Source organism: Dasypus novemcinctus, chromosome 9, assembly GCF_030445035.2.
Source record: "Dasypus novemcinctus isolate mDasNov1 chromosome 9, mDasNov1.1.hap2, whole genome shotgun sequence".
NCBI classification, from domain to species: Eukaryota; Metazoa; Chordata; class Mammalia; order Cingulata; family Dasypodidae; genus Dasypus; species Dasypus novemcinctus.
Window position 1 is genome coordinate 24,735,109 of NC_080681.1, and position 19,381 is coordinate 24,754,489.

Sequence of the window (19,381 nt, forward strand, 5' to 3'; positions counted from 1 at the left end):
ATTTAAATAAATGTATATCAGATTAGCAAATATATTAATAGTACCTATAAAATGTTTTGTTAATGGGAAGTCTTAAAAAATTGAGGCTCTTTTCATTAGCCCAGATTTTTAATAAATAAAAGGAATGATTTAGATTATTGCTTTCAGTAATTTTTTTTGAGTATGAAATACACTGATAAGCAAATAAGGCCAAAAAAGGGTGCAAATTTTGGTTATAATAAATAGCGAACTTGTGAAAGATCTGAGATATTTGTTTCACAGCCACTAATGTTTAATGCTGAGAATTTGTTCATAATGTCTCTGTAACTTTCTCTATAATTTTAAAAACACCTGCGCAGATCTTTATTTTCAATTAAGTGCTTAAGGGCAGAAAATTGCCATCCTGAACATTTCTAGACACTGATTTCAGAGATGTTCTGAGGAAGATTGTCAATTAAACCTCTGACCTTTAATTGTTTTCACTTCTTGACCTGAATCAAACATTTTCTCCCAGAGACAATGAGACCTATGTTTTACGTCTGTGACATATATTGCATATGCTGGGCAGATGCACCAGATAACAAACTCTGAGAAGGAAAGAAAATGCTGACGACTTGTTTATGTTGGACACTAGGGTAATCTTGTTCGTCTTCCATGGAAAAATCGAAAAGCCAATGCTGGTACTCAAGAACATTCAACGTGAGTAAGAAATGACAGTCATTAGAAAGTATTCCAGTGTGGATTTGTGATCAGCTGGTTGTACACAGTCTTGCTATGAAATAAGGCAAGGTTACATGTTTTGTAATCAAGGCGTTTACAAAACGTTTTCATACTTTCATTCCTCAAGTTTTACTCGGACTCTGTGTTCCTTTCACACTATGGATTACATGGATTAAAAAGATTACCATTGGTGCATACAGCAGTATCTTGAGTTCCTAAACTTGGGCTTCTCGCCTCTGGGACCCAGAGGTTTACCTCAGGCCCCGCCCCCTTCCCCTGATTGACTGTTTGGTGGGAGGCTCGTGCTTTCGTTCCTGATTGGCCGTTCCGGGGGAGCGCAGTTTCCGAGCTCGGGATACGTCTGGGGGCAAAAGCGTCTGGGCCCACAGGGGGGGCAGTTGTCATTTCCGGAGTAAGATGGCTGCGGTGCGAGTGCTGAGGACCTGGATCCCGAGTGCTGGGCGGCTGGTAAGGAGTTGAGTGTGAACGTGAGGTCGGGAAGGAGTGGCGCCTCCGTGGTCGTCCGAGCGGGGTGTGTTGATTTAACCTCATCTCGCTCCTATCCGAGTGCTGCGCGCTCGCCGAGGCTGGCGGAGAGGTGGAGGGATGAGTGCAGAAGCAAGGGCGGAGAAGGCGGCGCGCCGCGGGTCCGAGCCCCGCTCCTGGCCCCTCGCCCGGCGCGCTTCTGCCGGGCCCCCGGCGCTCTCCCGCTCCTTCTGCACCCCAAGGCCCCGCTGGCTGTTCTCCCGCTAACCTTTCTTTTAAGCCCTTTCTACGTCCCGGGCGTTGGGATAGGCACTGGGAACGCGGAGAAATAACAGTCCCTCAGCATTGTGGAGCACCCAGTGTGTGCTAGTCACTGGTGATGTGGCCCACGGAACTTACCTTCTAGAGGAGACGGGACAAGCAAGGAGTAACTCCACGGGGCATTGCCGCCGATGAGCAGAGCGGCTGAGTTTGATTTTTGTCCTGTACTTCTTTTCTGCGTCTGCACCCCGTATAGTTATCACTGTTACCGTCAGGACTACGGTTCACCACCATCTGTGACGACCCCCTTTCACACACAACCCAGTCAGCACATAGCGAATATGCCCGTAATCAGACGGTTTCATCCTCCTTGCACAGCGTTTTCTTCCTGGGTCCCCTTCCCTAAATCTTCCTTCAGTAATTGCTCCCAGATCTTACAAAACCTTTCAAGAGCGCCCTGTGGACCTTGCACTGCCATCTCAGTGAGGGACCTGTAACTTCATACCTCAAGCACTGTAATAGCTTCAGAACGTCTTCCCTTCCCTCAAGGCTTTAACGGTTATAATTTATTCAATGAACTCTTAACTAGATTAATTTCAAACTCCTTACATATTTTTAAAATAATTAAGAATTAGGCCCTTAAACTATTGCCACTGCTTCCTTTTACAAATTTCATTACACCAAATCAAGCTGCTCACTGCCCTACCAGACTTACTGTGCAAGTTCCTTTCACTTTTATTACTTAGACCATTATGTAAAGACCAGTCCAAATCTTACTCAGAGAAAATTTTCCAGGTCATGGTAACTTGAAAAAAAATCTCTCTACTTAAACTTCTTCAACATTTATTGCCTGTACTTCTCATTACAAAAAGTTAGAGCACCCATGCCCACTCGTGAGTGTGTATGTGTGTGTTTTGTCTCAACTAGATTGTAAACTTGAAAGCACGGGTAATATCTCCTACTACAGCAATGTGTTGTGATAGAGCCTGGGCTTTGGTGTCAAATTAACTTGGCTTCAAAGCTTAGTTTTACCACTTATTTTCATGTGACCTTGGACAAATTACCTCTCTGGTCATTAGTTTTCTTATGTGTTATAGGTTAATGTGCCAATTTCAGAGAGTAATTGTGAGACTTAAAGATGATGCATGAAAAGTGCCCAGCACATAGTAGTTATTCATAAATATTCAGTTTCCTAGTTTGTATCCCCCCCCTTGACCCTTTAATAGTACCTCAATAAAAGTTGTATTGTTGTTGAATGTAGGGCCTTCTAGTAGTTTAATTTTTTTCTGATTTTAAAAACTTGAACTATTTTAAGCCAAGATGAATCTCATAATTCAAAACTTAAATTTACTGTCCCTAAATTTTATGTCTGATGAAGCAGAAGTTGATTTACTCATTTGATTTTGTTGTTGACTAAAAGCCAGGATGGGGTGGGGGTTGAAGAAAAAGGGAAGGACAAACAAAATGGGGATGTTTGGGAAAGAGAATTCTTTTACTGATGGTAAGTTTAAGCTATCATTGATAGTTATTCTAACTAGGCTTTTGTTTCCTGAATGTTAATGTTAATAAAAATAAAATATATGTGTTATAAAGGTCATTTATATTAGGATGGGCTCTTCAAAATAAAGCTAGGACCAGAGATTAAAGATAAAGGTTTTAGAAAGAAGTCTTCAGTTTTTCTTCATCTTCAGAAATCAGTAACGGCTTGGAAATTAAAGTGAAAATGTTTTAAGAAGAATTTAAATGTATTCCTGTCAATAAACTAAACATTCGATTTTATATTATTTACTGTCAGAAAAAGAACAATATTTCCTCTTGTTTGTAAATGTTTTATAATATGAATAGGGTAACTTAACTTTTTAAGGGCTAATCATCTCTAAATTATAGAATACATGACCAATATAGTAATTTTTTTTCAGAGTAAAAATAACTTGTCTACAATAAGGTTAGAAACTTCATGTGTTTTCTTAAAACTTTATTTCTATAGTTTATGTTTAAAAATGAGATTTACTTAATTAGGTATTAATAACATTGAAATCTTAACTTTAAAAATAAAATATTTTACCTTCCAGACACTTAGGTTTTGAAATATGGTGGTGAATATATTCAGGTTTGCTTATTCCTATAGCATGTTGTTTTGTATTATACTGAGGTGTTATATACAATAGTTGAAACGAAAGAACCGTCTATAAATTATAAGGAAACCTTTGAGTGCAGTGCTAAACACATTTTTCATTGTCTTTAGAGTGCAGCAACACTTTTGAATTCTCTACTGGTTTTAATTCAGGTACTCTTTAATGACTTAAGTACACCTTCAAGTTGATGTGTTCATACAGAATGCATTATTAAAATTTTCTTTTCTCTCATAAGGAATTTAGGGCAAGGGCATAAACGTAGACCAATTGACTCTAAGGATGTAATGTTACTGATCAAAAGAACAACAAAGTATTCCCTGTGTCCTGGAGTTTGAATTCTTTTGATTTCTTGAATGGAAATACTTAAGAAAATAACCAGTACGCATGAACTCAATTGTCACTGCTGCCAAATGTTCTGGTTTCAGCCTAGATAATTTCATATTGTGTATATTGTGATAATGTTTATTCTGCTTTTAGAATAGACTAGAAATTCAGTATATAAGCCATTAAGATCAATTATAAAAGCTTTTTCTTCTTTGTTTTCCTATTTCTAGGTTTGTGTTCGCTATTTTCAAACATGTTGTAATGTTCATGTTTTGAAGCCAAAATTTGTGTGTTTCTTTGGTTATCCTTCATTCAAGTATAGTCATCCACATCAATTCCTGAAAACAACTGCTGGTAAGTACCATCTCAAAAGAGCATATATAAAATGTTGAGTATCTTATTCAGTACTTTATTTAGTACTTGATTTAAGCCTTATCAAAGAAAAAAAGCTGACCCTTTTCTTTATAGCCCATCCCTTGCTGCTCCCCTTGCATCTATCCATTTCTCATTCTCTCTTTTCTTAGCCTTCTCCCCAACATACTTTCTCTTAATAATACTTGTCTTTTTTTTTAATATGGTTACCTTGGGCCATCTATTTATCATCTGACCTATCTAAGTACAGTCAGCATTGACACAGTTTTCTCAATTAAGATGTATTGTTTATTTACTTAATAGAAGTATCTTTGTGTCCTTTTATACATTTGTTTCATAACACTGTTGGGTGAGATACTTGATCTGTCATACTAAGATGGTTTAATGAAACCAGCCTCAGGTACTCCTAATAGAAGGTTCCCTGGCTTTTACTATTTAATTAGCTTTCCCCAAACTATTTAGAAACTCAAAATTACTTGACAGAAGAAGAGAGCACTGTCCTTTTCTACTCTCTGTCAAGAACTTGAGGGCTTAAATATTAGATTTGGAAAGAACCCTAAAATGTTTTTCTGATATTCCGTTTTGAGCCCTGATAAGACAGTGTACACTTTGTTACAATATTAAGTTTTTGGCAGATACATGGGCTTTAGTCTGTACTGCTACTGAAGAGTACGGGAATTCCAGACAGACCGCTCCCTTGAAATCAGCCAGTCTTTCCTTGCATTTATGTGTCCCCCTTTACAATTGCCTAAGGTAAGTAAGCCTTACCTTTTTTTAAAAAACAAATCAATTTTATTGGTACATATTAATAAAACCTACAATTCATCCAAAATGTACAATCCAGTGGTATTTGGTATAATCACATTATTTTGCAGTCATCATTTCAGTCATTGTTAGAACATTTTCATTATTTCAATAATAATAATAAACAAAAAACAGATAAACAAGAAAATTCTTCACCTCTCAATCTCTGTCTGTTTTCCCGGCTGTACAGAGCTACTATTTCTGGCGATTCTTGCACAATTATGTGTTTATTTATTCAGCTGTTTTTATTGAGATATATTCACATACCATGTGATCCATCCAAAGTGTGTTATCAATGGATTTTGTAAAATGACAATGTTGTGCATTTATCATCACAAAAAATTTTAGAACCTTTTCATTATTCCAAAAAAAAAATCTCTGTATCCTTTCTCATACGTTCCCTAGCCCTACATAACCAGTAACCTAATTTTATCTTTATAAGTTGATTTATATTTGCATTTTATGTAAATAGAATCGTACAATATGATACACAATATTTATTTATTTATTTATTTATTTATTTATTTTTTTAAAAGATTTATTTATTTATTTAATTTCCCCCCCTCCCCTGGTTGTCTGTTCTTGGTGTCTATTTGTTGCGTCTTGTTTCTTTGTCTGCTTTTGTTTCTTTGTCCGCTTCTGTTGCCGTCAGCAGCACGGGAAGTGTGGGCGGCGCCATTCCTGGGCAGGCTGCACTTTCTTTTCACGCTGGGCGGCTCTCCTCACGGGCGCACTCCTTGCGCGTGGGGGCTCCCCTACGCGGGGGACACCCTTGCGTGGCACGGCACTCCTTGCGCGCATCAGCACTGCGCATGGCCAGCTCCACACGGGTCAAGGAGGCCCGGGGTTTGAACCACGGACCTCCCATATGGTAGACGGACGCCCTAACCACTGGGCCAAAGTCCGTTTCCCTATTTATTTATTTTTTATCTCCCCCCCTTGCAGCTTGCTTGCTGTCTGCTCTCTGTGTCCATTCCCTGCACGCTCTTCTGTGTTTTTACTTGTCTTCTTTTTTGTTGCATCACCTTGCTGAGTTGGCTCTCTGCAGTGCTTGCAGGCCGGTGGCTCTTCACGGTGTGTGGGCGAGCCTGCCTTCACAAGGAGGCCCTGGGATATGAACCCAGGGCCTCCCACATGGTAGATGGGAGCCCAACTGATTGAGCCACAGCTGCTTCCCTGTTAAACAATGTTTTAATTCATAGTAGCACCATCATACAGTATTTGTCTTTTTGTGTCTGGCTTACTTCATTCAACATAGTGTTCTCCAGGTTCATCCATGTTGTCATATGCTTTATGACTTCCTTTCTTTTTATCGCTGCATAATATTCCATTGTGTGGATACACCACAGTTTGTTTATCCATTCATCTGTTGATGGATACCTGGGTTGTTTCCAACTTTTGGCAATTGTGAATAGTGCCGCTATGAACATTGGTGTACAGATGTCTGTTTGTGTCATTGCTCTCAGCTCTTCTGGGTATATACAGGTTCACATGGTATTGCAAGGTCACATGGCAAATCCATATTCAACTTCTTTAGGAACTGCCAAATAGTCCTCTACAGTGACTATACCAGACTACCTTCCCACCAACAGTGTATAATTGTTCCTGTCTCTCCACATCCTTTCCAACACTTGTAGTTCTGTCTTTTTAATAGTGACCATTCTGATAGGTGTGGAATGATATCTCATTGTGGATTTGATTTGCATTTCCCTAATCATTAGTGATGTTGAACATTTTTTAGGTGTTTTTTTTGCCATTTGTATATCTTCTTTGGACAAATGTCTTCAAGTTTTTTGCCCACTTTTTAATTGGGTCATTAGTCTTTTTATTGTTTACTTGTAGCATCTCTTTATATATCATGAATATTAAACCCTTATCAGACATGTGATTTCCAAAATTTTTGCCCATTGATTCAGCTGCCTTTTCACCCTTATGACAAAGTCCTGTGAGGTACAAAAGTATTTAATTTTGAGGCGTTCCCATTTATCTGTTTTTCCTTTTGTTGTTCATGCTTTGGGTATAAGAGCCAAGAAACCACCACCCACCACAAGGTCTTGAAAATGTTTCCCTACATTTCTTGTAGTCATTTATGGTCCTGGCTTTTATATTTAGGTCTTTGATCCATTTTGAGTTGATTCTTATATAGGAAGTGAGGTAGGGGTCCTCTTATTCTTTTGCCTATAGATATCCAGTTCTCCCAGTACCATTTTTTGAAGAGACTGTTTAGTCCTGTTAACATGGACTTGGTAGGTTTGTCAAAAACCAGTTGGCCCAAAAGGTGAGGGTTTATTTCTTGACTCTCATTTCTATTCCACTGATTGATGTGTCTATCTTTTTGCCAGTACCATGCTGTTTTGACCACTAGCTTTGTAAATGTTTTAAGGTCAGGTAGTGAAATTCCTCCCATGTTGCTCTTCATTTTTAGAATGCTTTTGGCTATTCAGGTGCACTTTCCCTTCTAAATGAATTTTAAAATTGCCTTTTCTATTTCTGTAAAGTAGGCTCTTGGAATTTTGATTGGTATTGCATTGATTCTATAAATCTGTTTGGGTAGGACTGACATGTTCATGATATTTAGTCTTCTAGTCCATTAATATGGAATGTCTTTCCATTTGTTTAGGTCTTCATTGATTTCTTTTAGCAGTGCTTTATAGTTTTCTGTATATACGTCCTATACTTCTTTGGTTAAATTGATTCTAGGTAGGGAAGCGGATGTGGCTCAAGTGAAAGGGCTTCTGCCTACCATATGGGAGGACCCGCGTTCGGTCCCTGCAGCCTCCTGGTGAAAGAAAAGAAAGCATGCCTGTGCAGTGAGCCAGTGCCCACATGGTGAGCAGAGGCCTGCACAGTGAGTCGAGTGCCTGTGCAGTGAGCCAGTGCCCACACAAGTGAGTCATACAGCAAGATGATGATGCAACAAAAAGAGAGACAAAGGGGAGAGTCAAGGTGAAGCGCAGCAGAAACCAGGAACTGAGGTGGTGCAGCTGACAGGGAAACTCTGTCCACATCAGAGGTCCCCAGGATCAAATCCAAGTGAATCCTAGAGGAGAAGAAATGAGAAGAGAAGACAAAAAGAGAAATAGATACAGAAGATCACACAGTGAATGGACACAGACAGCATAAACAGCAGGGTGGGGCAGGGGGAGAGGAAGGGGAAAAGAAATAAATCTTTTAAAAAAATTGATTCTAGGTATTTGAGTCTTTTTGTTGCTGTTGTAAAAGGAATTTTTCCCCCTGATTTCCTCCTCAGATTGTTCAATACCTATGTACAAAAACATTAATGATTTTTGAGTGTTTTGAGTGTTGATCTTGTATCCTGCCACTTTGCCGAACTCATTCGTTAGCTTAAGTAGCTTTACCATAGACATTTCAGTATTTTCTTAATATAGGATCATGTCCTCTACAAATAGTGAGAATTTTACTTCCTCTTTTCCTAATTGGACCCCTTGAATTTTTTTTTTCTTGTCTAATTGCTCTAGATAGAATTTTGAGTACATCCTAGTACAATGTTGAATAACAATGCTGACAGTGGTCATCCTTGTCTTGTTCCTGATCTTAGCAGGAAGTCTTTCAGCCTTCCCTTATTGAGTACGATGCTGGCTGTGGGTTTTTCATACATGCTTTTTATCATATTGAGGAGTTTTCCTTCTCTTCCTATCTTTAGAAGTGCTTTTTAAAAAAGATTATTTATTTATTTCTCCTCCTCCCCTTGTTGTTTTGTGTTCACTGTCTGCTCTCTATTTCCGTTTGCTGTGTGCTGTCTGTCTGCTTGTCTTTCTTTAGGAGGCACCAGGAACCAAACTGGGACCTCCCACGTTGGAGAGGGGCACTCAATCACTTGAGCCACCTCAGCTCCCTGCTTTGTTGTGTCTCTCATTGTTTTTCCTCTTTGTGTCTCCTTGTTGCATCATCTTGTTGCATCAGCTTGCTGCACCTGCCTGTCTTGCCAGCTCACTGTTCTCCAGGAGGCATCAAAACTGAACCTGGGACCTCCCATGTGGTTGGTGGGACTCCAATCGCTAGAGCTGCATGTGCTTTCCCAGAAGTGTTTTTTATCAAGAAAAGATACTAGATTTTGTCAAAGGCCTTTTCTGTACCAATTGAGATGATCATGTGTTTTTTTCCCTTCAATTTGTTAATGTGATGTACTATGTTGATTGATATTCTTATGTTGAACCATCTGTGCATACCAGGAATAAATCCCATGTGGTCAGAATGTATAAGTCTTTTGATATGCTGTTGGATTCAAGTTGCAGATATTTTGTTGAGAATTTTTGCATCTACATTCATTAGAGAGATTGGTCTGTTATTTTCTTCTGTTGTAGTGTCTATTTGGCTTCGATATTTGGATGATGTTGGCTTTATAAAAGGTGTTGGGTAATTTTCTCTCCTCTTCATTTTTTGGAATAGTTTAAAACAGGATTTATGTTAATTCTTTTAAAAATGCTTGGTAGAGTTCCCTTGTGAAGCCATCTGGTTCTGGAGTTTTCTTGTGAGATTTTTTTATGATGAATTCAATCTCTTTAAATGTGATTTGTTTATTAAAGTCCTTTATTTCTTATAGTGTCAGTAGGTTTGTGCATTTTTAGGAATTTTTCCATTTCATCTGTGTTGTCTAGTTTGTTGGCATATGGTTTCTCATAATATCCTCTTGTGATCCTTTTTATTTCTGTGGGGTCAGTTGTAACTTTGCCCCTTTCATTTCTGATTGTATTAAATTTATTTGCATCTTTTTGTTAGTCTAGCTAGGGGTTTGTCAATTTTATTGATCTTCTTCAAGAACCAGCCTTTGGTTTTGTTGATTTTCTCTATGGTTTTTTCTTCTCCATTTCATTTATTTCTGCTCTAATCTTGATTGTTTCATTCCTTCTACTTGCTCTGGGATTGGTTTGCTGTTCTTTTTTCTAGTTTCTCTAGTTGTTCAATTAGATCTTTGATTTTAGCTCTTCTTTTTTAATATAGGCATTTAGGGCTATAAATTTCCCTCTCAAGACCGCCTTTGCTGTACCCCATAAGTTTTTTTTTTTTAAGATTTATTTATTTCTCCCCCCCCCCCCAACTTGTCTGCTCTCTGTGTCCATTCACTGTGTGTTCTTCTGTGTCTGCTTATCTTCTCTTTAGGGGGCCCTGGGAACTGATCCTGGGACCTTCTGGAGTGGGAAAGAGGTGCTCAGTCTCTTACGCCACCTCAGCTTCCCGGTCTGCTGGGTCTCTTATTGTCCCTCCTCCGTGTCTCTTTTTTTTATTGCATCATCTTGCTGCATCGGCTCTCCATGTGGGCCAGCTCTCCTGTGTGGGCCAGCTGTCCTGCATGGGCTGCTTGCCACATGGGCCAGCACTCCATGTAGGCCAGCTCTCCGCTAGGTTCAGCTCACTGCACGGGCCAGCTTGCCTTCATCAGGAGGCATATGGTAAACAGGAACCCACTTGCTTGAGCCACATCTGCCTCCCTATCCCATAAGTTTTGATAAGTTGTATTCTTGTTTTCATTTGTTTCATTATATTTACTAATTTCACTTGCAATTATTTCTTTGACCCACCAATGATTTAGGAGTTTGTGGTTCAACCTCCCCACATTTGCTAATTTACCTCTTTCCTGTATATTATTGGTTTCTATTTTCATTCCATTATTATCTGAGAAGGTGCTTTGTATAATTCTTAACTTTTTTTTTTTAAAGATTTATTTATTTCTCTCCCCTCCCCCCCACCCTGGTAGTCTGTTCTCTGCGTCTGTTTGCTGCGTCGTCTTCTTTGTCCGCTTCTGTTGTTGTCAGTGGCATGGGAATCTGTGTCTCTTTTTGTTGCGTCATCTTGTTGTGTCATCTCTGTGTGTGTGTGGCACCATTCCTGGGCAGGCTGCACTTTCTTTCCCGCTGGGTGGCTCTCCTTAAGGGGTGCACTCCTTGTGCATGGGGCTCTCCTACGTGGCACGGCACTCCTTGCACACATCAGCACTGTGCATGGGCCAGCTCCAAATGTGTCAAGGAGGCCTGGGGTTTGAACCATGAACCTCCCTTGTGGTAGATGGACGCCCTAACCACTGGGCCAAGTCTGCTGCCCTCTTAACTCTTATATTTATTGAGAGTTGCATTGTGATATAACATGTGGTCTATCCTGGAGAAAGATCCATGGGCACTTGGAAGAATGAATAACCTGCTGAGTTTGGGTGCAATGTTCTATATATGTCTGTTAGCTCTAACTTGTTTATCATATTGTTCTTTTTTTTTTAAAGATTTATTTTATTTATTTCCCTTCCCTTCCCCCCGCCAGTCCCCCAGTTGTCTGTTCTTTGTGTCCACTTGCTGTGTGTTCTTCTTTATCCGCTTCTGTTGTCAGCAGCACAGGAATCTGTGTCTTTTTTTGTTGCGTCATCTTGTTGTGTCAGCTCTCCGTGTGTGCGGCGCCATTCCTGGGCAGGCTGCACTTTCTTTCGTGCTGGGCAGCTCTCCTTACAGGGCACACTCCTTGCGTGTGGGGCTCCCCTACGTGGGGGACATCCCTGTGTGGCATGGCACTCCTTGCGCACATCAGCACTGCTTGTGGGCCAGCTCCACACGGGTCAAGGAGGCCCGGGGTTTGAACCACAGACCTCCCATGTGGTAGACGGACGCCCTAACTACTGGGCCAAGTCCGCTCTGTTTTTTCCTTTATGTTCTCCTCCAAGCCTCTCTCTTCTGTCTTTTTCTTTCAGGCTCTAGGGCTTCCTTTACTATTTCCTACAAAGGTGGATTCTTTCTTATGAACACTCTTAGTTTCTCTTTGCTTGTGAATATTGTATACTTACCTTCATATTTGAAGCACAATTTTACAGGTGAAAGAAATGTCAATTGGCCATTTTTCTCTTTCCATATTCTAATTGTATCATACCAACTATATTCTTGCCTCCATGGCTTCTAATGAGAAAGCCACACTAGGTCTTACTGGGCATCTCTTGTATGTGATGGTTTGCTTCTCCCTTGCTTCTCTCAGAATTTTCTCTTTATCTTTGATGTTTGACATTCTGAATAGTATGTATCTTAGAGTAGGTCTATTCAGATTTATTCTGATTGGGGTATACTGAGCTTTTTTGCCATGCAAATTCATTTCTTCCTTGAGAGTTGGGAAATTTTCAGCTATTATTTCTTCAGATACTCTTTCTGCGCCTTTCCTTTCTCTTCTCCTTTTGGAACTCCCATGACACATATGTTGTTTTGCTTCATTTTATCATTCAACTCTGTGAGACCCTGCTCAACTTTTTCCATTCTTTTCTCTTGCTGTTCTCTCTCTTGTCAATTTCAGCTGTTTTGTCTTCTGTATCACTGATTCTTTCTGCTATCATTTCAAGTCTGCTGTTGTAGGTATCTAATGTGTTTTTGATCTCACCTATTGTGTCTTTCCTTCCCACAAGCTCTGTTATTTTTTTCTTCTGGTTTTCAAATTCTTCTTTGTGCTTGCTCAGTTTCCCCTTGATGTCCTTTATCTCTTTAGCCTTATTGTCTTAAAATTTATTAATTATATTTTGGAAATATGGAAGAATCTCATTGATTAGTTGTCTCAAATCCTATGTCTTTTCTGGAGCTTTGATATATTCCTTTGCTTGGGCTATTTCTTTCATTTTCTTACAATGGCTTGTAATTTTTTGCTCATGTTTAGGCATCTGATAATGATGGTGAGTTACTCTGATGCTCAGTTTCTCTCTTGTTGGTATTTAGTGACAGGAGACAGTGTGTTTCTGCCATTCATCCATTGAGTCTTGCTTCAGCCTGATCTAGGTCTTCAGTATTGTCCCTGTTAGTTGCTCAAATCTTGGCCATAGCTCAACTTACAAGGGCCTTGGGGATGGAAAGTTTAAAGGCTAGAAAAAGCCTGTCAGTTTTTTTCTCACATGGCAGCCTCCTCCCTTTTCCCTCATAGGAAACAATTAGACTCCCCGCTGTGTCCTTAACAACCCGTTTGGTCAGTAGGGAGGGTGACTGAGAGGGTGCCAGCTCTGAGTGCAAACAATGGCATGGCCACTCCCGACCTGGAAGATCTCCTTGGACACAGCAGACCAAATTTGTGGGCCAAAAGCTAAATCAGCCATATGCTGCATCCCTTTCTCTCCTATCTCCTGGGGGAGATTGATCCCTGCAGACCCTTCTGTCTGTAGCCACTGGCCCGAGGCCAGAGAATTCAGAATTGTCTGCTCATGGGGTAGGGGAAGGGCACTAGTAGCAGCTGCTGCAGGTTCTACTTGTGGTCTTTCCATCAAGCTTTTTCTCCTGTGCCCCTCTCTCTTCTGGGTGGTGTCCAGCCTTCCCCTAGTGTACCAAATCCTAGAACATTTTTTTTTCCCAGACTGTTTCTACTTGCCCTCTCGTAGTTTTTCTGGGAGAGAAGCGTCTCATATCTTTATAATCTGCCATCTTCCCAGAAGTCCAGGCCACTCTTCATTCGCTTTTAAAGTTTCTTCTTCCTCCTTTAAATTTTAATTTTTCTTAGGATCCCATCTTTTGTTCTGTCTTCTTCTTGTATCACAGCTGTACACATAGGTTCAACTGTCAGGTAGGCAGTGGACACTTCTGAAGCCATCTGCCACCCAAACATCTCCAGTATAATTGAAATTACCCAAACTCAAATTTATAGAAATTTCATCTATAAATTTCTTCTTCCTGTGTTCCTTAACTTGGTAAATAGTTAAGCTAGAAAACTGGACCCATTCTCGACTCCTGTCATGTTAAATTGATTACCTAGGCCTATCATATTATACTCTGAAACTTTGTATAGATGTACTGTAATACATTTATTTGTTAATTCAGACAACTTTGAAAAATACATATATATATATATATGTTCCATACTTCAGTTTCTTACCTGTAGTTGTCTCCTGACTACTTTCCCTGCCTCTAATCTTGCCTCTGCTACCCCCATCTACAATTTTGCTGCCAGAGAGATATTTTTTCAGAAATTATGGAATCTGAAATTGCAGGTGAGGCTCTGTATCAGTTAATTACTGCTGCATAACAAACCATCCAAAACTTAGTGGCTTCAAGCAACAGTGAAATATTCCTTCTCAGGGTTCTGTGAATTGGCTGGATTGTTGCTTGCTGGTTTTGCCTGGGCCAGCCCATGTGACTGCCTTCCATTAGATGATCATCTGGGCTGGAAAGTCCAAGATGTTCTCATGCTCAGGTCTAGCAGTTGGTGCTGCTTTTCAGCTGGGGCACCTCATTTCTCCTCCACATGCCCTCTCGTCCTCCAGTAGACTAGATCAGTTTTCCTACAGGGGCATCTCAAGTTAGCGTTCCAGTAAGGAGAACGAGGAAGCAGCGAGGCTTTTGAGGCCTAGGCTCCAGAACTTCACAACTTCATTTCTGTTGCATTCTGTTGGTCAAAGCAAGTCAGAGGTCAGCACAGATTTAAGAAGCAGTTCAAAACCTCTAGATGGGAGAAGCTGCAAGGAATTTATGGCCGTATTAATTTATTACTGGCTCCTGACTACCTTTAGGATAAATTCTAAACTCCTCAGCATGGCACACAAAGCCTTTTAAAATCTAGGCTGATTTCTTTCCAGATACACTATCTTCAGCCACTTAGAACTGTTTGTTATTCCCTAACCATGCTATGTACTATCCTATTTCCATGCTCCTTCTTGTACTCTTTCTGGCATAATATCATCTGGTATAGAAGAGCCATAGTGGACTCACTTACAGATTTTTGTTTACTTAGATTGGTTTCAAGTTCTTCATTATCCTAACTATAATAACCATTATTGAGCACAAATATTTGTGTATCTCTTTATTTATCTCTTTAGGGAAAAAGTCTTCAAAGTGGAATTATTTAGTGAGTCAAAGGTGTGGACTTTTTAAAAGGCTTTTGATACTTAATGCCAAGCTGCTTTCCAGAAACGTGCCAGTTTACATTTGGAGCAGCAGTCCTTGTAAAGAGTCCAACTTATTTAGCACACTAGAAAATAGCAAGAGATACCTACCTAAAACCTCCGTATAGAAAATACATTTTGCAGTTCTTTACTACCAGTTTATCTCCTCATATTGATTAAATAATAATTTACTGCCTTAGTCCACTGGCTATATATTTCATAAGTAGTTGTTTGGTTTTTTAAAAAGATTTATTTATTTATTTCTCTCCCCTCCCCCCCCGCCCCGGTTGTCTGTTCTCTGTGTCTATTTGCTGCGTCTTCTTTGTCCCCTTCTGTTGTTGTCAGCGGCACAGGAATCTGTCTGTCTTTTTGTTGCGTCATCTTGTCGTGTCAGCTCTCCATGTGTGCGGCGCCATTCCTGGGCAGGCTGCACTTTCTTTCGCACTGGGCGGCTCTCCTTACAGGGCGCACTCCTTGCGCGTGGGGCTCCCCTATGCTGGGGACACCCCTGCATGGCAGGGCACTCCTTGCGTGCATCAGCACTGTGCATGGGCCAGCTCCACATGGGTCAAGGAGGCCCGGGGTTTGAACTGCGGACCTCCCATGTGGGAGACGGACACCCTAACCACTGGGCCAAGTCTGCCGCCCATAAGTAGTTTTGATTAATAGCAGCCTAAAGATAGAAGAGCATTGCCAAATCAGTTCATACCCATTTGTTTATCTGGGAGAAGTAAGAGAGCCCATGCATTCTTTCTATTGACCAGAAATCCTTTCTCTTTTGAGAATAGTTGTCTTGCAATATCATTGACATGTAACTTTTATAAAAAGAGGCTAGAAATTTGGCTAGGGATAGAAAATGGAAAGGAGAAAGAGTAGGCTATTATTTTGGAAAATTGGCAGAATATAGTTTACACAAATAAGAATTTTCCATCAAGTCTAGATGTAGGGATCAGCCTGATCTTTAGCCACTAAGAGTGAGACTAGTTACATTAAGTCAAAAGAGAGGTAACTAGCCACCATAGTGCTCTTCTGCTGGGACCGAGTCAGGGATAGTGCTACCCCGAGGCACACAATAACAACCCAAGATATATTAACAAGAAGAAGGGAATCCACCCTTTCACTTAAGTAGGCTTCAAAACCAAACTGGTGGTGTTTCTTCTACAACACAGCCTCACTAACCTCCCATATGACCTACCATGTATGTCAAGAGGACTCACTGCAAATGACGAGAGAGTCACCCAATGATATTTCCAGGATGATTTTATCTATACTAAGGAATTATGATCAGATAAAAGGATATCACCACTTTGTGTAACTGAACTTCCGAGTCTGAATTTCATTCCGTTTTATAAAGGGCTCCAGTAATCTGGATTAAAACCTAACCTGATTCAGTTAGGCCACATTTTAACTGAAGCAAAATCGTCAAGCCAGAATTTGCCCTATAGGCAAAAGCAGTTTAAGGCCAGGAAAGTAGTATAAGGAACAGTTGAGGCACGTAGCCTGGGGAAAAGCCTTATCTGCTTTAATTCTTGCAGGGGGAGGTCTCTTTCCTGGGAAGTAGAGAGGGAATTCAAATTCTGGTAAATGAGGAACTCCTCTGGTCATTAGAAAGAACAAGCTGAGGACAGGACATGGGCCTAGGATGCACTTTGCATTCACCTTGGACTATGTTTCTTATAGGAGGGCTGAACTCTGATGGAGAGTACCAGCAAACACAAAGCCAATTTGAATACAGTGAAAGCTTTTTTTGGGCACGGTTTACTTGATTTTTCTTCGCTCCTGACACCCAATGAAACCTGTTATATCAGTAACTGAATTCAGATTCCAAAAAGAGACATGAGGGAATAAATACAAGAATTATCATTTAAAAAATATTAAAATGTACAGTATGCAACAGAGTATTACAAGGAAAGCAAAGAAACAGTTAATGGTGGCCCATCTGAAAGAACAGGATAAAAATCCAAAAAACACCAATGAAGAATACTGAACTGATACTGACATACTGAACAAATCCTTTAAATAAATCATCTTAAAAATCCTCAAGGAGATGAAGGAAAATATAGAGAAATGACTAAAGGATATCAGGGAAACAAGGAATGAGCACTATGAGTATGTTAGTAAAGAGATAGAAGTTTTCAAAAGGAACCAGACAGAACTACTGGAGTTGAAGAACACAATAACTGAACTGAAAAATTCCCAGAAGGGTTTCAACAACAAGAAGAGAGTATCAGTGAATTTGAAGATAAGATAATTGAAGTAAGTCAGACAAGTAAGCAGAAAGAAAGAAATGTTTTTAAGTGAAAATAGTCTGAGTAATCTGTGGGAAACCATCTAGTGTACCAATATATGCCTTATGGAAATCACATAAAGAGAAGAGAGGAAGATAGGGGCAGAAGGAATTTTCAAAGGAAAAATGACAGAATACTCATGAAGTGTAGCAAAAGACATGTGTATGCACACTGAAGAAGCCCAGAGAACACCAAACAGAATAAAGTTGAAGAGATCCATACACCAAATACTGATCAAACTGTTGAATGCAAAGGACAAGGAGAGCAAACCTCTGGTTGAAAACTGCCAGCGAGAAGCAATAAGTTCATGTATAAAAAAAGTCCCAATTAGATTAAGTGAGGATTTCTCATTAGAAACCATGAGGGCAAGAAGGTGGTAGGTTGAATTACTAAAAGTGCTGCCAGAAAAATGCCAACCTAAAATTTTGTATCTGGTGAGACTTTCTTTCAAAATGAGAGAGAGATTAAGAGAGTCCCAGTAAACAGAAATTGAGGGAGTTCATCACCACTAGACCTGCACAACCTGTAATGCTAAAGGGCAGTCTTCAGACTGAAAGGAAAGAATGCTAGACATGGTTCACCTCTGATAAAAGTAACCGTTTGGGTAATTATAAATGCCAGTATTACTGTTTTATATGTTTTGGTCTATAACACCACTTCTTCCTATTTACAGGTGCTAAAATGCAAATATATAAAAAGTAATGATAAATCTATGGTTCATTTATAACAAGTGCAAAAATGTGGAAAAGGATGGAGAGTTAGAAGAGCAATGTATGTGTATGCTATTGAAGTCAAGTTGCCTTCAAATCTAAAATTATTGCCATAGAGTTAGGGTGTTGAATTTTTAATCCCATGGTAACCACAAGGAAAATATATGAATAATTTATCCAGGTAGAAATGAGAAGGAACTCAATACGGTAAAATTTTAAAAAATCAAATATGAAAGTAAGTATTAACAGAAGAATTGAAGGTCAAGAAGTGGTATAATACAAAGACTAAATAGCAAAATGGCAGAGGAAAGTCCTACATTATCAGTAGTGATTTTAAGTGTAAATGGATTGGGGGAGGGAGGGAGGGAGGGCAACTAAAAGAGACAACAGTTAAATGCAATACATGATCCTACATGGGATCTCGCAACAGAGGAGAAAAGACTCAAAAGGACATTACTGGGACATATGAAAAAAATGGAATATAGACTGGAAGCTTTATATCAATGTTAAATTGTTTGTCTTTGATAACCATACTTAAAGGTACGTAAGCGAATATCCTTGTTCTTAGGAAAAATGCGTGACAGTATTAAGTGTTCAAGGAGCATAATGTTTACAACCTACACTTAAAGTGTTCAGAAAATAGATAGATAGATAGATAGATAGATAGATAGATAGATAGATAGATAGATAGATAGATAGATAGAATGATATGGAAAATATGGCAGAAATTTTAAATTGGTAGTTCTGGGGGTATAGGGATTTGGAGTTCTCTGCATGGGGTTTGGATTATTTCTGTAACTGCCCTGTAAGTTTGAACATAAATTCAAATTTAAAGAACATTTATTTCATTTATTTATTTCAAAATAAAGAATTTTTTTTAACACGCACACACACACACGAAGTAACTAAAAACAGGCCATTACTATTTATTAAAGAGGAGCAGATGTATCTCAAGTGATTGAGCACCTTCTTCCCATGTATGAGATCCTGAGTTTGATTCCTACTATCTCCTGAAAACAAACAAACAAACGAAAAAACCAACTGTAATTGGGGAGCAGATGTAGTTCAGTGGCTGAGTGCCTGCTTCCTGTGTACGAGGTCCTGGGTTCAATCCCCAGTGACTCCAAAAAAAACCCGAAAAAGTTATTAAAGTCTTATGACACAGAAACAAGGATATCCCCCTGGGTTTCCCTTTGTATTATATCTTTGTTCCATTTTGTGTTCATTACTATTGCTTCAAAGTCTTAATTTGTCATAAGGACCTTTTATAGCTGTTTTAGTTTTCCTAGGTGTCTCAAAGCAAATACCATGAAATGATTCCGCTTAAACAATGGGAATGTATTCACTCACGGTTTTGAGGCCTGGTAAATGTCTAAATCAAGTCATCATCAAGGTGATGCTTTCTTCCTGAAGACTAGCTACCGGCAACCCTTGTTATATAGCAGCGTCTGCTGGTCTCTTCCT

The 19,381-nt window shown here is 39.6% G+C and overlaps 1 protein-coding gene across 2 annotated transcripts in view; it reads left to right on the forward strand.

Annotated features, from left to right (window-relative positions):
* The first annotated feature begins 1,009 nt into the window (after positions 1-1,009).
* Positions 1,010-19,381, forward strand: part of DBT (dihydrolipoamide branched chain transacylase E2) — an 84,917-nt gene continuing 66,545 nt past the window's right edge. Inside the window, exons 1-2 of one of the 2 annotated variants that reach the window (XM_004471684.3) lie at positions 1,010-1,167; positions 4,136-4,259. In XM_004471684.3, the coding sequence (XP_004471741.2) occupies positions 1,117-1,167; positions 4,136-4,259 (175 nt within the window). In that variant the 5' untranslated portion in view covers positions 1,010-1,116. The remainder of the gene's footprint in view (positions 1,168-4,135; positions 4,260-19,381) is intronic. The other variant, XM_058303120.1, reaches the window with a different exon arrangement.